We start from the raw sequence: 15,764 nt of genomic DNA, 5'->3' as shown, positions 1-15,764 counted from the left end.
ATTATCTTTAATCTGACCAATTAGATATACAAAACCATCACAGTTAAAAATGCAGGAGCACTCTGTGCTAATGTCTCCTCAGGCAGCAGTTCAAATTTTCCCTGTTATTTGAAAAATAACAAGCATCAGCAAGCAGTGTCTCAGCCTGACGGTGCATTCAGCAGAATCCATTAGTCTGTGTTAAATAAAGGATGAGATATGAGTTCAGCTTTGAAGGCCAAAACAGCCTCAGGTACAAACTAAGTGCTCACTTTCTAATTCTTCATGCTGACATTATGAGCCCCGAGAACATCCCATAGATAACATTATGGCTCAATTGACAGCAGAAGCAGAAACGTTGCTGATGTGTGGAGTTTTTCTATAGGCAAAAGAAAACCAGAGGCTCTCACAGGTGCTGCTAAACTGAGGATCTTACAGGAATGATTTCATAAAAATTCCCTGAATCTCCCTGAGAGAGTTGCAGGGATAGGTCTCACATGAGACTTTGTTTGAAATGATTATGTCCTGTTATAGCGATACCTCATGTATCCTTAAATGCTGTTTTAAAGAAAGTACACGGCCTTTTTCACGTCATAGTTTCCAGCAACATATTGTGTGCTAATGAGGGCCTATAAACCGAGGTATAGGACTCAGTCCAACTGTCTTTTCCCAAGTTTTTACAGCCCCATTTCATCTGTAAATGGCTACTATAAACTGCTGCAGCACATGCATTCAGTGCATTAAGCCAACGTTCAATTGGAAACACACACAGGATTCCCTCATTATTATTATCCAATAAAAAAATCTGAATATCCTGCATGTATTTTACCCTTATCATTTGGTATCCATATATTTTTCCCTTTTCCTCTGGCAGAGGTAAAACAATAAACATTCGGTGTTACTGGCTTCACACACTGAGCTTAGCCAGTGATAAAATGTTGAGATTCGGTTTCTTTGTTTTGCAGTTAAAATCCACGGAAGCCAAATGATTTAAATTTTACAAACAGCTGAAAGATTACTGAGGGTTTTTATCAGTCTATATTGTACAGCACTAGCTTCTGGGGTATGTCTCTGCTGTTCTTACCAGGATGTCCCCCTTCAAAAGGAGGCCAGGTTCAATGGTGATGCAGATGCTGGTCTGGCTGTCACCCTGGACATTACTGCAGAGAAATAAAAACACAACATGTCACATGACAGGCCCGCTTTTATCATTCTTGCTGTGGAAATCATGACAGCAAGTCCACTGCACCAGCTTTTGTTTCTGATGCTACTTCCCTGGATAAAACCATGTGCCAACAACAATCACCCTTTTTTTCCCACTTTAACAGTGGCCTTCACAGAGCGTAGCCCATGGTGTTTTGGGGTATTAGTGCCTGTCTGATTGTATTGTTGGGAAAGAAGGATCAAAGGGAGGAGAGTGCCAAAAGGGAGCATGTGAGAGAAAGTGAAGAGGAATGTGATTTCACCAAAGCTTTAAAGAGTATGGAAATGTGTCTGCACTGATTGTTTCACAGGAAATGTAGCGTCATTGTGCAACCATCACCAGGCTTTGTTGTTTTGAATAAGAAGAGCAGTAACAGTGAAAAGACCAAAGAGTTTAAAACTGAACTAAGAAATATTGGATCCAATGACCATTTCAGATGACGAGATCATTGAGTCAGAATATATATATTGATTAATCATAGTTGCTGTCGTTTTACAAGGTAATGTTATGGTTGTTATTCCTAAACAACCTTAATTCAATACTTTTGCTCAACCTTTGAATCAAAGTTGAAAGTCCTAAATAATAATATTTCCAAACAAGGTGTAAATGCAGAATGTGTGCCTGCCTCACCTGAGAGGTGAGGCAGGCACACATTCCTGCCTTTCCTCTCCCTGCCTTTTTCCTAACCTCCCCTCTTTCCAAAAACAACAACAGAGAGCCACAGAATCCTTTCTTTCCTGTCTGGCCCTGGGAACCAACAGGGTCCTGTGGCATGAAAACCCTGCAGGCGTCCACACAGATGCCTGTCTGCCTCTTTCATTGGTTCTCCAGTCACCAATAACATTAGACGTGATTACGGGATCTAAAGTGGGGAAACAAGAACCTACAGCTGGGGAGGCTAGCTAAATACAATAATGTGGGCCAAGTGAGAACTCTAAACTGGAGAGAGGGGTGCTGTGGGTGTATATCAGGGGGCAGGGGGGAGTAAGAGGAGAGGCAATAAAGGAAAATCAGCGTTTTTATTATTGAGCCATTACGAGCTCGCTATCCCTGGAATCTTGTAAAAGCAGTTGAGTGTGACTGCTTTTTAAGACTTACTAGATCCCAGATGTGTAGATGGGCTGCATGGCCTGGTAGATTTTGAGAAAAGGACGACAACCTGGGACATAAAAAATGCATTTAAGAAAGGGGCTCAAAGCTAAATTATGCGTGGTATATGTGTGTGTGTGTCTGTGTGTGTGTGTGTGTGAGTGAGAGAGAGAGATACTCGCCTCCCTTGGACTCAAAGTTGGGGATGCCGTGCATGATGACGTGATGGAGGAACAGCGGCTTGTTGTTGATCTTGATGTGTCCGGACAGCAAGCCGCTAAAGTACTCCACATACCTGAGTGAACAGAGGGAGAGAAGCAGCGGGGATTAAAGTGATGCCCAGTGTTTGACCACTAAAGGATGAACATGTAATCCAAGACACAAGCTTTCACTTTGACCTTTAGCTTGTCAGTCATGTCAAAGGAGCCAAAAAACTTCATGCATCAAATGGTTTAAAGTGGCACTAATCACAAACTATATTTACTGAGACAGATCCAAAGACAACTGCCACCCAACTCTGCATGTTCAGCCAATTATGAATCTTTGATTTTGGTTATCTGCCAACCAACGAACACAACTATGAATCCACCACAGAGGATCTTATAGCAGCTAAAAAGCCTTTCTTTAAAAAATTAGTGGCAAATAAGACTGACCAAAATTCATAACAGGGCAGAAATGCGACTCCAAATGAAAATGAATCTTAACAAATCTCAATCTCAAAGTCTACGTGTGCAAACGATTCTTGAAAGTTCACACTTTGTTTGCGGTTCCTTCTACTGCCCCCCGGAGGCCATTAAAATCAATTAATGCGGCTTTAAAATGTAGTGAAGTGACACAAGGGAGAGAGTTCACTCAGGGGTCAAACTTGAAACAACATTGGAGGGAAGACTGACCTTTTCTGAGATGGCTGACCCACAGGAAGCACTTTGTCTTCATAGAAGCGTTTCATGGCAAACCTGTCCAGAGCCTGGTCGGCACTGCATTTTGAAATAAAGTTTTGTTAGAGAACATTTTCTAGTCCATTTCCATTTCAGCATTTCTGGAATGTTTTTTTTTTAATGTTTTTTTTCCTTTATTTAACTGGGAATTCCTTTGATACAAAAAGCTCTCAGGGGAAAAAAAGGCAGCTGTAAGGTTGCAAAAATTAGAAAGTTGAAAATAACAAAAACAGACATGAGTAAAAAAAAAAAAAAGAAGATCAAAATAAGCAGTGAATGCAACACAAAGTTCAGCTTAGAAAGTTACTAGTTTTCTATGAATAAACTTTTTTTTTAAATTCCTACAAGTCATGATTTGAATAAATTAGAAAAAAAGAAAATATGCCACATAAATGACCCCTGTAGAGTATTAGCTTGATAACTAGAGGAGAGAAAAGCAGAAGTAACCACAGTAGGTCTATTCATGATTTGTTAGAGATCAGAACAATGTGCAGCTGTTGGAAATGTGGATATCTTAGAATAAGTAAGACAACAAATAAAAGAATGTCATTAAAACATTTTTCTTGTTTTTTCCTTCAGTGTACTATGCTATACGTCCCACAAGAAACTAATGACAGCTGTTCTACTTAACCTCAATGCAAAGAGTCAATCAAAAGCTTTGACCATAAATCAACTTTTCCCTGCACATCTGGCACATCACAATTTCACAGTTGTTTTCTGTTTGAAGCTCCTTTACCTTAGCCTGCAGGATAATGGAATAACAAAGGAACCTGACAGCTGTGCAGGAAAGTACGACGTTTTTGGGTTTTTATTTTATGACCAATCGTGTCATTTTAAAAACAACGTTGATTTGTGCTCATCTGGTTGTTTCTTTACGAGGAGGTCATTCTGTTAGTGGTCCTATCTAAGAGACAAAGCCAACACAGAAAACGAAAAGCAGCTCACTTATAATCTGAGTCGCATGATGCGGTGTCTCTTAGAACTTAACTCACTTTAGCTCACTTTTATAATTATGACATCAGGAACTGTTCTTTTGATTTACCAGAATTAAACTGGTGGTCTTCAGTCTCATGTTCTAACCCCCCTCCTTCTGCCTCATCACATCTTTAACTGTACTTCAGATGTGGGCTTCAAACCTGTGAACAATGCAGGCTTATTGAGTTTTTCCTCTTAAGCCTGTCCTCATGTAACCCCCCCTCCCCCTTGTTTTCCAAAAATGCCAGATTTCATCTTCACGCCTTCTCTTTCTGACTTTCGCTCCACTTTTTAAGTGGCCGGGACATGTGACTTTAGCTCCAGCTGCAGCTGGGATCAGAGACCTACCTGGCAGATATGTTGCTGTAATGCATGTAAGCCGCCACCACCACTCCTGTTCTGCCTCGATTGCCCTGAAAAGACATCAGTCAAGCACAAGTAAGCTAATTTTATCTTCATCTCGTGATGGTCAAGCATGCAGAAAACAATATTGTTATGGATTTCTTCTCTAGGTATTTCAGGCACTAACTGTGTAATGTCCAAATATGTTTAATGGTTATTTTAGTCATGTAGAATATAACAAAAGACATAAAATTAATTCAAAGTTCAAAAGAAGCAAAGAGGTACAGATATCATTCCCAGGTTAATGATAGCCATCAAATTTACACAATAAGGACCAAATGACCCTTATTTTTACAGGAACTGCAACATTATTTAGTATCACGTTAGATAGGGTTGTTCTCTTTTTAAAAGTAATTTTATTTTTGTTAAATTTCAAGAAGGGCATGTCCTTATTTACAGTTCAGTTCCACCACAGGGTGCTCCACTTACACTGAGGTCCAGAAGTACTTGAAGAAAGAAAATCTGTTGTAGTTTTGGAAATTTGGTGTGACTGTGTGTTAAAACGTCTGAAATTCCTAAATACTTGTGCAATACTTTTGTTAGACACCTTGAATTAAAGCTGAAGGTGTGCACATACAAAGTATGATATATGCACTGTTGCAATCAGACAGTTATGTTTGATATAGGCTAATTGAAAAGTTGATACAGAATGTTAAAAGTTGCTTTATGCAGGTATACGTAACTTCAGAACACATCAACTTTATGCATATTAAATGTCAAAATTTTCCAATAGAAAGTTCTTATTTGGAATCAGGCTCCAAATGACACTGTATGTAAAATAATCTATCATATTATGTTATACAAAGTCATTAAACTATGGCCTTCTTTATTTAAAAAAAAAAAAAAAAAAAATGCTGTCAGGAATGCAGAGATTCAAAAACGGCAAAAAAAAATTTCTGTCATGGTAGATTCCTTGGATAAGTCTCCAGGCCCCAGTCGAGAACATTGGGACTCTCCAGAGCCACAGAAAACATTATACAACTATTTTCACAAGCTGAGCCCTCCGCGTGACCAGTAAACGGACCGTTTTGTGTAAAACTGGTGAAGTGGCCCACGTCTGGTTGTAAAAAACGTCTGCATATTTGAGCGTGTATATGTGTCCAGGCATGTGATACTATGTCAACAGAGACGGCGTTCATTTTAGCCCATCTATCCGCCTTTAAAATAAAGCTCGTGGTGGCGAATGAGTGAGTTCCACATTATAAATATCGCGGCAGCTTTAACAGCGTGGAGCCCAGTGGAAATGATTTGTGGAAACCAGCACGGTCAGCTTCCTTAGTGACCAAACTGTCGTTACTCGACTGGCAGGAAAAAAACCAAAAAAACAACAGCGGTTGCTACAGCAGCCGACTTGTTAGTAGCCTCCCTGTGGGAATGTTTTAGGATCCCATGGTTAATTCCTATGTTGCAAAACACAATCAGGAACAGAGCGGGGTTAACGTGAAAATGATTAGGTATTACATTCGGGACGGCAGCCTAGTAGCTGTATTGGATATACTCTTTATGGTGTGTGTCAGCACACTGAGGCTTCCCACAAGCGCATAATGTGATCCAAGTAAGTTTAGGCAACAACAGGAAAATATCGGTCACTTTAGTTTTTATGGTATTGTTAAGGGTAAAAGGGGTAAATAAACCTAAGTAGCCATGATGACTGGCATGCCTTACAGCCTTAATTTGTGTTTTCCTAACCATCATCCAGCCCCAACAAGCACACAAAGAGACGCACTCAGTGTCAGTGTTTCACTCAGATGGAACATCATTAGAAGCACACATGCACAAACAGCTGCAGCCTCTGAGGTAAGCAGCGGTCGTGAAAAGAGCCTGAGAGCACCCTCTACTGCCTGCAGTCATTGACTGTTTTTACAGCATCTTCTCGTTTTTCACTCTTACCTTATTGTGTATAACCACAACATTGTGGCTGTCCGCACTCAGCCACGTGTCCATGGCCTTACAGATGCTGCAGATTTTGTCCAAGGCTGGAGCGTGGTGGTCGGGCCAGCCAAAGTCCAGAACCTGAGAGAGGAGGAGAAAGGTTGCTGTTCATACCGGTGGTCATACAGTAACAAAGACAAAGAGAGGAGATGTTAAGCAGGCAGTTGTACCTTTGGATTGAGTTGGCTGATGTCATAGCGCTTCTCACTGAGGTTGAAGAGCTAAAGAAAAGTACAAATAAATATTACACAAGATATTAAATGAGAGAGGCAGGGCACTCTGGGAATCCTGAATACGAAAATATTAGAGAATTCGTACAGCCAAGCCAGTAAGCAACTGAACCAAACATAGGGGTTCATGATATGAGATGTACTCATTATCACCTCGGTCTTTGGTTATCATAGTAAAGGTAAGGGTACATATGTTTTTATTTGCCTATAATCTGAGTTAGAATCATATTTGTTCAGTGTGTTTGTGGGATGAGCCAGAGGGAATGATACACCACACATTACAGCTACAGGGCCATGGAAACCCGTGCCATGAAGCTCCTGGTGCACAGCTTCTGTGCTGATGTTCATCCTAGAGGAGGTTTGGAGCTCTGTAGTTATTGGCAGCTTTTAGGCATTATGCACCTTGTGTGTGAGTTGCTGATTCCTAAACGCTTCCACTTGGCAATAATAAAGTTTAAAACAGATTAAGGAATATTTAGCAGTAAGAAAAAACTCCATAAGCTGACTTGTTGCAATGGTGGCACCTTATTAATTCAATTCAAAAGACCACTGAAATCAATGCTATGGCTCTCTTCCCATTTTATTTTCGGGCTTCTATCAAAATATTGTCAAGAGGCGGGACCAAGATGGCAACCAAATGTCAAGGCTTGCTTCATGAAGAATTTTGCAGGCTTTTGAGGCATGCTACATGCACATAGTCAAGTAACAAGGATTAAAGTGTATATGGATTTGGGATTTAAAACTTCAGACAAAAGCTGTCTCATCATTTGCAGTAGAAATGACAACTCTCATTGACCGGTTTTATTAGCTATGATAGATTACTAACAAAGTAGAGAGAGAAATTGATAGAAAACTCCATTTCTGGCTGACTTTAAAACATTTCAAGCTAAATAAGAAAGCATCAAAGCATCTTTATAGTCTAAATCATATTAACAATACTACCATGGAGGAAATATGGGATTAAACTAATTGTTGTCAAACAGGACAGAGCTAGCTACTTCTATATGTTACAGTGCAACATAATGTTAGCTTTGTGCTTTAATGTTTTTGATTCCAAAGTCATGCTTCACTAAACTTCAGAGAAAAGACGACTATATTTAGCGGGGTCATCGTGGTTCAGTGAATAAAAATCATGTGCTTTTAACATCACCCAAACTCGAACGAAGCCATTTTTAGTATCTGGCGATGGTGTTAAATTAGCCAACACATCATGAATGAGTCAGTCCTGAACAGAGTTTCTTGTAACTCAACCTGTAACTCAATAATGTAGTTAGCCGTCAATGAACTAACTGTTGCCGTTGCTGGGAAACTTCTCTATTAACTGGCTGGTTGTGCTAGTTTTGGTGACTAAAAGTGTATTCATTTCCTCCCTTTCACCCATGTGTGTTTGGATTTGCAAATGCAGTAAGAAAGACTTACTTTAAAGATATGATTGACTCTTAATAGATAACAGCAGTGTCAAGTTGGAGTTGTTTAAGTTTAGCAAAAGATTAAATGCACACATTGACTGAGGTTGTGTCCCCGCTGCCCAGCATGGGTTATATCCTACACTGCTAACAGATACAGGAAGTCACAGTTTTGGGGTGTTTTCTATGTCTAATAGCTTTGCTTTATATTGGTAATTAGAACTTTGTAAAAAGGATTTACCAGTAACTGAAGAAATAACATGTTTTTCATTGGGGGGGGGGGGGTTTGTGTATGATACTATCTTTATGTTATTCTGCCGCCAATATAATCAATCCAGGACTTTTTCGGCCACCTAAAATATCTTTATACTGTTATGTTATTTATTTATTGTAATTTTTGCTCCCCTCTTGGCCAGATCCTGCTTGAAAAATACATCTTTTTTTAACCTCAATGAGACTTTTTCCCCAAGAACTGCCTCTAACTTCTGACAGGAATGTTCTTTCTGGCTCAAAATAACTTTTATGAGAGATATAATTAAGATCTGTTTGGCAGATAATAGGACAACAAATCATTTACAACAGTTTAAATGCAGGCAACCACTTTTCGGCCCAACAAAAAGCAACAGGAGCGATGCTTTGAACAACGAAGAGTGAGGCAGGTATCACATGCAATATAAAGTATGCAGATGTTATATAACCACTCTGTTAGGTGAATATGTGGTTACACCTTAGCTAAATGAGCTGATAATGACTTTTTATAACTATTCGGTTTTTCTGAAACCCTACCAGGTAGTTGTTCCCGTGTTTTGATCGCAGCATGGAGGCCACCTCCCTCAGGTTGGCAGCGTAGCTCTGCTCCTCCACATTGCTGGGGAAGGAGACAGAGATGATCCGCTCTGTGATGTAGATGAGGTCCAGCTCGTAGCTCTCCTCCAGGGCCTGCAGCAGACTCGCACTCCTGCAGAAAAAAGAAGTAATTCTGAGTATCAGCTGATAGAAAAACCAATGCAGGTCACCGGACTGCAAAAGATAGCTTTAATACCCCGAAGTAATGCAGCACATGTGATTTATACACTGCAGCTGAATGGCTTTAACCGAAGACTGCCAAAAGGATGAAAGCTGGTCAATTTTAATTAGGTAGCAGTTTTTGTTTAATTTATACAGATACTGGATACACGTCTGTCCAGTTCATGTTATATGGGCAGAGAGGGCTGCTTTACTAAAGATGGTAGCAGTCCCAGTTTGTTTTAGGCAATAACATTATTATGGACACAGTCATTTCTTACAGAGAAATGTCACAAGACACGTCTTCTTCTGATGTAATTTCAAGTTTGTACTTTAACTTCACATCTTCAGAGTCACATATTTGGAGCCCAAGGCAACAAAAAAATGATGTGGCTTCATACGTCATCTGTAAACTGAATGTCCGCAGTGTTGCAAACAGAACACAACATTCTTTCTTCAAGTCAACATGGAACAAATATCCTAATATGGAGAAGGCAATACACCACATAAATACCAAATCCACAATGACATCACTAAATCTCAGCGGGGTTCATGCTCTCCCTGCTGCATTAAACACAAGTCATGTTCTTAGACTGTCTGCAAAGAAAAGCGAGCGAGGAGAAGGTGACGCATCCGATGAACACACCAGGGGGCTGCGGGATATGTGGACCACGCAAACTGATGATCAGTGATGAGCAAAAGTGTTTTGGTTGTTGTTCTGCTGAGTCTTTTTTCCCCCTCATTTGGTCAGATTAGATCTAAAAGGGAGAGATTAAGGAAGCCCAGATGAAAGGGATGTCAGAATTCCCTGATTGATCCGTAATTTACTCTCAGGCTCTTGAGAAAATGAGAGCAGGTGTTGCTCTTTGACTTTTCCAGATGTCTAAACAATACAGAGATTTGGTTAAAAAGCGAAGGAGCAAAAAAGCTATTTTTTCAGTAATCTGAGGAGATTAGCAGAAAAGGATGTGCTTTTACAGCTAAATATTGGAGAAAAGTCCATTTAAGACCAACATGCAGCACTAGATGAGTCGTGCTTACATGAAAGAAAGATCCTTAAAACGTGGCATCAACTTATTTTATGCTTTTATGCTTAAAAAACGTTATCTGCATGGCTGGAGTGGCTCTCAACCAAATTAAATGTCATTTGTTATTAATTAGTGGATGGTTTACTCACTTTTGAATCACATTTAGTCTTTTTTTAATCCCTCTTTTCAATGTTTGCTAAAAGATGAATTTTACTTTACAAATCCTTTTTAAAGGTCAGGACTGATCAGATTTACCTCAGACACAGCATCCTTGTAATTATTTTTGTGTACAGCACTTTGTTTCTGCTGCGTCTGTTTTTAAAATGTTTACTAAATAATTTTGGGATAGTATGATACTGTATGGTACCAATGGACGTCTGGTGCTTGGGCTTGTCCCCAAATGTGCTGCCCACAGTGTGTTTATAGTCTTTAGAATGTAAAATATATTTCATTGTTACTTTTACATTTCTCACTGATATTGCTCTGAAGACGTACTTGAAAGATTTTCTTGTCTTTATTGATTTGTGACATTTTTCTGTCAAACTCACTTTTACATATCACTCTTGTAGCCCTGTTTACGTGCCAAAGAGCTGTTGCAACGAGCATTGTGAGGTAAGTGCAAGCACACTTTTTAATGTTTAGTTTAGGTGTGTGTGTGTGTGTGTGTGTGTGTGTGTGTGTGTGTGTGTGTGTGTGTGTGTGTGTGTGTGTGTGTGTGTGTGTGTGTGTGTGTGTGTGTGTCCGTCCCACCATTTGCACATAATTACTGAAATCTCTCTTGGAAATTAAAAAAAAAAGCTCCACCTAATTAGAAACACAGGAACAATGTACAATGTACTGTACCAGATATTCATCTGCAGTCCCTAGAGGAGTTCATGAATGACATGCAGATAAAAATTCAAATTCAAATTTTATTTGTCACACACACACAACCATACACAGTATGACATGGGGGTGAAATGCTTGTAGCTGTACAATGCCCGACCATTAAATGACAGAAGAAGAAAAGTTTTAGTTAAAATTTAAAAGTTAGTTAAAAGTTAGCAATCAGATGTCATGAATCTAAAACTGACACATAAAAAGAATGTATACAAGAAAACACCTTAACAGAAAAAAAAAACTGAAGAAGAAGAAGGGTGGATGGGAGAAAAACACAGTTGTCTGGTGATTTTGCACTCAAGTACTTGCAGTGACCAACAATATGCCACACCCCTTAACTCTAGGGGACCCCTTTCATTTGTGATGTGATTGCACAGGTGGGAGGCAATCTGTCTGCAAACAATCACAGACTGACTGTATTCACTCTCAGACAAATTTGCAAAGGTTTGCAATTAACTGCCATCTAATTATTAAACAGATCGCCAACACATTGCAATCAGAGTTGATCTGAAATTTGTTAATTGATATATTCTGTTGTATTGCCAAATATTTGCCAAAAAGATTGTTGATCAGGTTTTGTGGGTTTTTATTAGAAGAATCATCACATGCAAGATTTATGCAATATTGCTGTGAATATACGCAAGTTACATTTTTTTCTAATTTCCTTGCAGATGTCTGGATTTGGTTTAGTTATATGGGCTGAAGTCATTTTGCAGGCTGAGATGTAGAGCCGTACAGGCGTCCTCTGCGACTCACCGTCTCACTAGCAATAAACAGACCTCAACTGATCAAACCTCTTTCCGACTTTTGCCTTTGCAGAAAAATATCAACCATAAAGAGGCTATAAAGAAGTGAAGTGGGTGAAGTGAAGGTGGGGAGTGAGTTGAAGAGGTTGCAGGAGAGGTGCCTGGAGCCAGACTGCAGCATATTTCCCACATTTGTCAGCTGTGAGTAGCCCCTGAGGAAATTGCTCATATGTCTGGGAGAGGGGATCGCTCCAGCTTTACTGTTCAAATACTGTAACCTGCTCTTTTCTGTACATCTGGAGCCACTCAAAACATGCTTACTGGAAATTATTCATCACTTCAGATAAAAGAAATTGATATGTCGCACATGTCTCTACTGTGCTGAGACAGAAGTCTTATCAAGTTTTTGAAAATATTTCTTTAAACCTGCATCTCCTCTTTCCCACCATTTCCTTTTCACTCTCTTGCATCTCCTTGTGTATGCCTCTCACCTCTGAGTGCAGTCAAAGCCAATATACTGTAGACCTGTGGTTTGGTCCCATTCCAGATTCACCAGCATGTGTTGACCGGCTGAGTGCCAACCTGCTTCTCATCAGCTGAAGAGATTAAGTGATTGCTCCTTTTCTGCATACCGCATTTGACGAATGACGCATTATCTCTGCATGCTCAATTTCAGTGCTGCACTGATCTCGTTTGTCAATTCAGACAAACACTGAACCTTTTTTTTCCTAAATCCAGAAACCTTAGACATTTAACTGTTAAAAAAAATCCCCCAAGATATCTGCAATAAAAGTCAACAACCGGGATTTCAATGGTTTCTTCCATTCAAAATACGGAGCACCCTACTTTACTTCAGCTTATAATCATACTTGTCATACTTCCTGATGGGTATAAACATATTACCACATATTTTCTCATGACCCAAAAGGTCAATTGGCTCGTCCAAGTTAAACTCGCTACTTAGACTGATTTGACCTTTTCTATTATTAATATTTTGAGTTTCTTAAGCAAACGACTTAACACCATGCGCTATTCATTTTTTCTCTGCATTAGTTACAGATGCTTTTCACCTCTATATGTTAAATATTATATAAACGTGATGCAGAAGGAATAGTTCACAATGACAAATTGTAATATAAGACCGCCAAGCTCCCAGGGATTTAAGCCCATTTTAGCTTGTTTTGGTTCTCCAGCAACAGGCAACTGTTTTCAGGAGAGACTTATTGTATATTCCCTTTCCAGCACCAAACAGTAAACAGATAAAAGTAATAAATATCTTTTTTACCAGTTAAATATTTCAGTGCTTCCCTAGAAGGTGATGAAGACAAAAATACACCTGAAAATGGTTACATTTGTATACCTATACCGATAAACCATCGTAAATCCCAAAAAGTTGATTCTGTTCATCTGGACGTAGCGTCGTCAGTCCCTGAAGAATTCACTTGGATGAGTGACGAATCATTTCTCCCACTCAAAACGCTACGTCCAGATGAACAGAATCAACTTACCGGATTTATCCTTACCGGGGTGATTCAGCATGGATCAAGACAAACTATCTTAAAGTTAGGTAGTTTGAACATTTGCTTCGAATGAGAGCAAAAGAAAACAAACTCAGTGCTTCTTTTTTGCAAGTAGCATGTCTAAAAGTCTTCAGTTGAAAGATCTGTGCACCACATTTCAGAATCAGAGAACTTATGTAATAATATCTGCAATGTTGCATGACCACAGCTGTCAAATTAACCTGTCACTGTAGATGTGTTATGATATGTTATGTTTACCACAAGTGAGAATTGTGGTTTTCTTTAGCTTTGATAAAAAAATAAAATAATACTAAACATGTTGTCTACACTACCTAGTTATTTAAACTAAGTAGGTAGGTAGTATTACCCAAACACTTTTATTTGTAGGCTTAGAGGACGGCGTAGCAACACAAACCTCCACGCAAATAAAAAGTGTGATCATAGGAATGTACCAAACCTGTCTGAACCCAGAGTTTGACTGGATTAGTTAATTTAGCGGGAGGATTACATCAGACAACTGTCAATGATTCTGATGTTAGGCACTTAAAAATGTTTTCCTTTATATGGATGGAAATCAGGTGTAATCCTCTCAGTAAATGAACTCACACGTTCTCTGCATGGGCTGTTAAACATGCTGATGTTCCAGATGTTGAACTGTTTTTATTACCTCATATCATCTAGGTGAATTGCTGCGAGGGAGCCAAACTGTCATTCAAGCTTCGCACAGCACACAGTTGTGTTGTGCCATCAAGTCTGACACATTAATTACACAACTGACAACATGTGTGACTCCCTGAGGACCGAGGCTGACACCAGATATCTTTATGTCCAACAACACACCGAGCGGTCCAGTTCAACAGCGGGGCATGTTGCTTTTACAGTGTCCCCTGGTAAAAATCGGCCAATATCACATTACATCTAAACTTTTCATTTTCAGATTCCTCACATTATCAAGCAGGATGCAGAGAACGCACAGAGCTAAGCCTGATATTTATTTCACCCCCCCCCCCCCCTTATTATAAATCTGCACTTTTGCTGGAAGCAGGAGAGATCGTTTTCTAAAATAATTAAACAAACGCAGCCTGATAATCCAAATGAAGCCTTTTATGGGAAACGTGGAGAGAAGGGAGGAAAAGTAGGAAAACTCAAAACTGATGAGGAGGACAGGAGACAAGAAAGAAGGGAAGCTACCTCGATGGCCTGCGCCGTGACTCCATGCTCTTTGAGGATTTTGTTGAGCCCTGCAATCACAAAGAAAAACTTTATTAGTATTCTTTGCATGCACACAAAGATGTTTCTCAACAAGCTGTTAAAAACATTCATACACCAAATAAGGAAATCAGTTAAAGAGACGTTCGAATTATTAAAGGTAGAAAGGTAGAAGCCTGGGACTCCTAGTGTTAAAATGACGCTTCAGTCATCCATGTAACCAGCTCAGCCTTGCTGGTAAATTTGAATCTTCTGAAATTTGGAAAATAATGGAGTCTTTGATTTTACAGATTACAGCAGAGCATAAATGTAAATCATAATTATTGTAGCTGTAGCAGAATCACAGACTGGTTAGGGAGGTCCGTGGGATGCATCCCAGTGAGAATCAGAAGAATGCTGCACACACAACAACTTGTCAATCACCAACTAAAGCACTACCTACTTTACCCTCTTATTTTCCTCTAATAGAGACCATAATTTACAAAATAAGCATTATGTTGTACTGAGTAAGACTTGAAACTAGTGGTTGAGGTCATAAACTCATCAGTAAAGTGTTTACTGTAGTCAGCAATCAAAATGGTAAATGACCTGTATTTGTATAGTGCTTTACGAGTCCCTAAGGACCCCAAAGCACTTTACACATCCAGTCATCCACCCATTCACACACACATTCACACACTGGTGATGGCAAGCTTCATTGTAGCCACAGCCACCCTGGGGCGCACTGACAGAGGCGAGGCTGCCAGACACCAGCGCCACCGGACCCTCTGACCACCACCAGTAGGCAATGGGTGAAGTGTCTTGCCCAAGTACACAACGACCGAGACTGTTCAAGCCAGGGCTCGAACCGGCAACCTTCCGATTACAAGGCGAAGTCCCAACTCTTGAGCCACGATCGCCCCGGCAAAAGAGTCGAGCATAATTTTCCTGTACACTTTTATATAACCAAATATCTTATATTTAGAGACAGCGTGTGCCTCTCACACATATCAGTACTGAGATATATGTTGTGTGATATCTGGACTTTATTTCTTTATTATTTAAAAGAAAATTGATGCTCGATGTAATTTAGAGATGTGTTATGGCATCATTTGCACTCCCCTCAGCGCTGTCCGCAGCACATGTAATAGGAGCAGCAACACAACTATTTGTGGAAACCGAGGAAAGAATGACTGCATCACTTCCCCTTTTACTATAATTTCAACATACCGCATGTAGATCT

At 39.7% G+C, this 15,764-nt stretch overlaps 1 protein-coding gene across 2 annotated transcripts in view; it reads right to left on the bottom strand.

Moving 5' to 3' along the window:
* tns1b (tensin 1b) overlaps positions 1–15,764 on the bottom strand; it is a 161,412-nt gene that overhangs the window by 41,440 nt on the left and 104,208 nt on the right. For both annotated transcript variants that reach the window (XM_026143669.1, XM_026143668.1), the window contains exons 6-14: positions 14,525–14,574; positions 8,942–9,113; positions 6,690–6,740; positions 6,478–6,600; positions 4,534–4,598; positions 3,166–3,249; positions 2,455–2,567; positions 2,282–2,342; positions 1,064–1,139 (exon numbers count right to left, since the gene is read on the bottom strand). In XM_026143669.1, coding sequence (XP_025999454.1) covers positions 1,064–1,139; positions 2,282–2,342; positions 2,455–2,567; positions 3,166–3,249; positions 4,534–4,598; positions 6,478–6,600; positions 6,690–6,740; positions 8,942–9,113; positions 14,525–14,574 — 795 coding nt within the window. The remainder of the gene's footprint in view (positions 1–1,063; positions 1,140–2,281; positions 2,343–2,454; positions 2,568–3,165; positions 3,250–4,533; positions 4,599–6,477; positions 6,601–6,689; positions 6,741–8,941; positions 9,114–14,524; positions 14,575–15,764) is intronic.

This window comes from Astatotilapia calliptera, chromosome 16 (assembly GCF_900246225.1).
Source record: "Astatotilapia calliptera chromosome 16, fAstCal1.2, whole genome shotgun sequence".
Classification (NCBI taxonomy): Eukaryota; Metazoa; Chordata; class Actinopteri; order Cichliformes; family Cichlidae; genus Astatotilapia; species Astatotilapia calliptera.
This window is presented reverse-complemented; position numbering and strand designations above follow the sequence as displayed.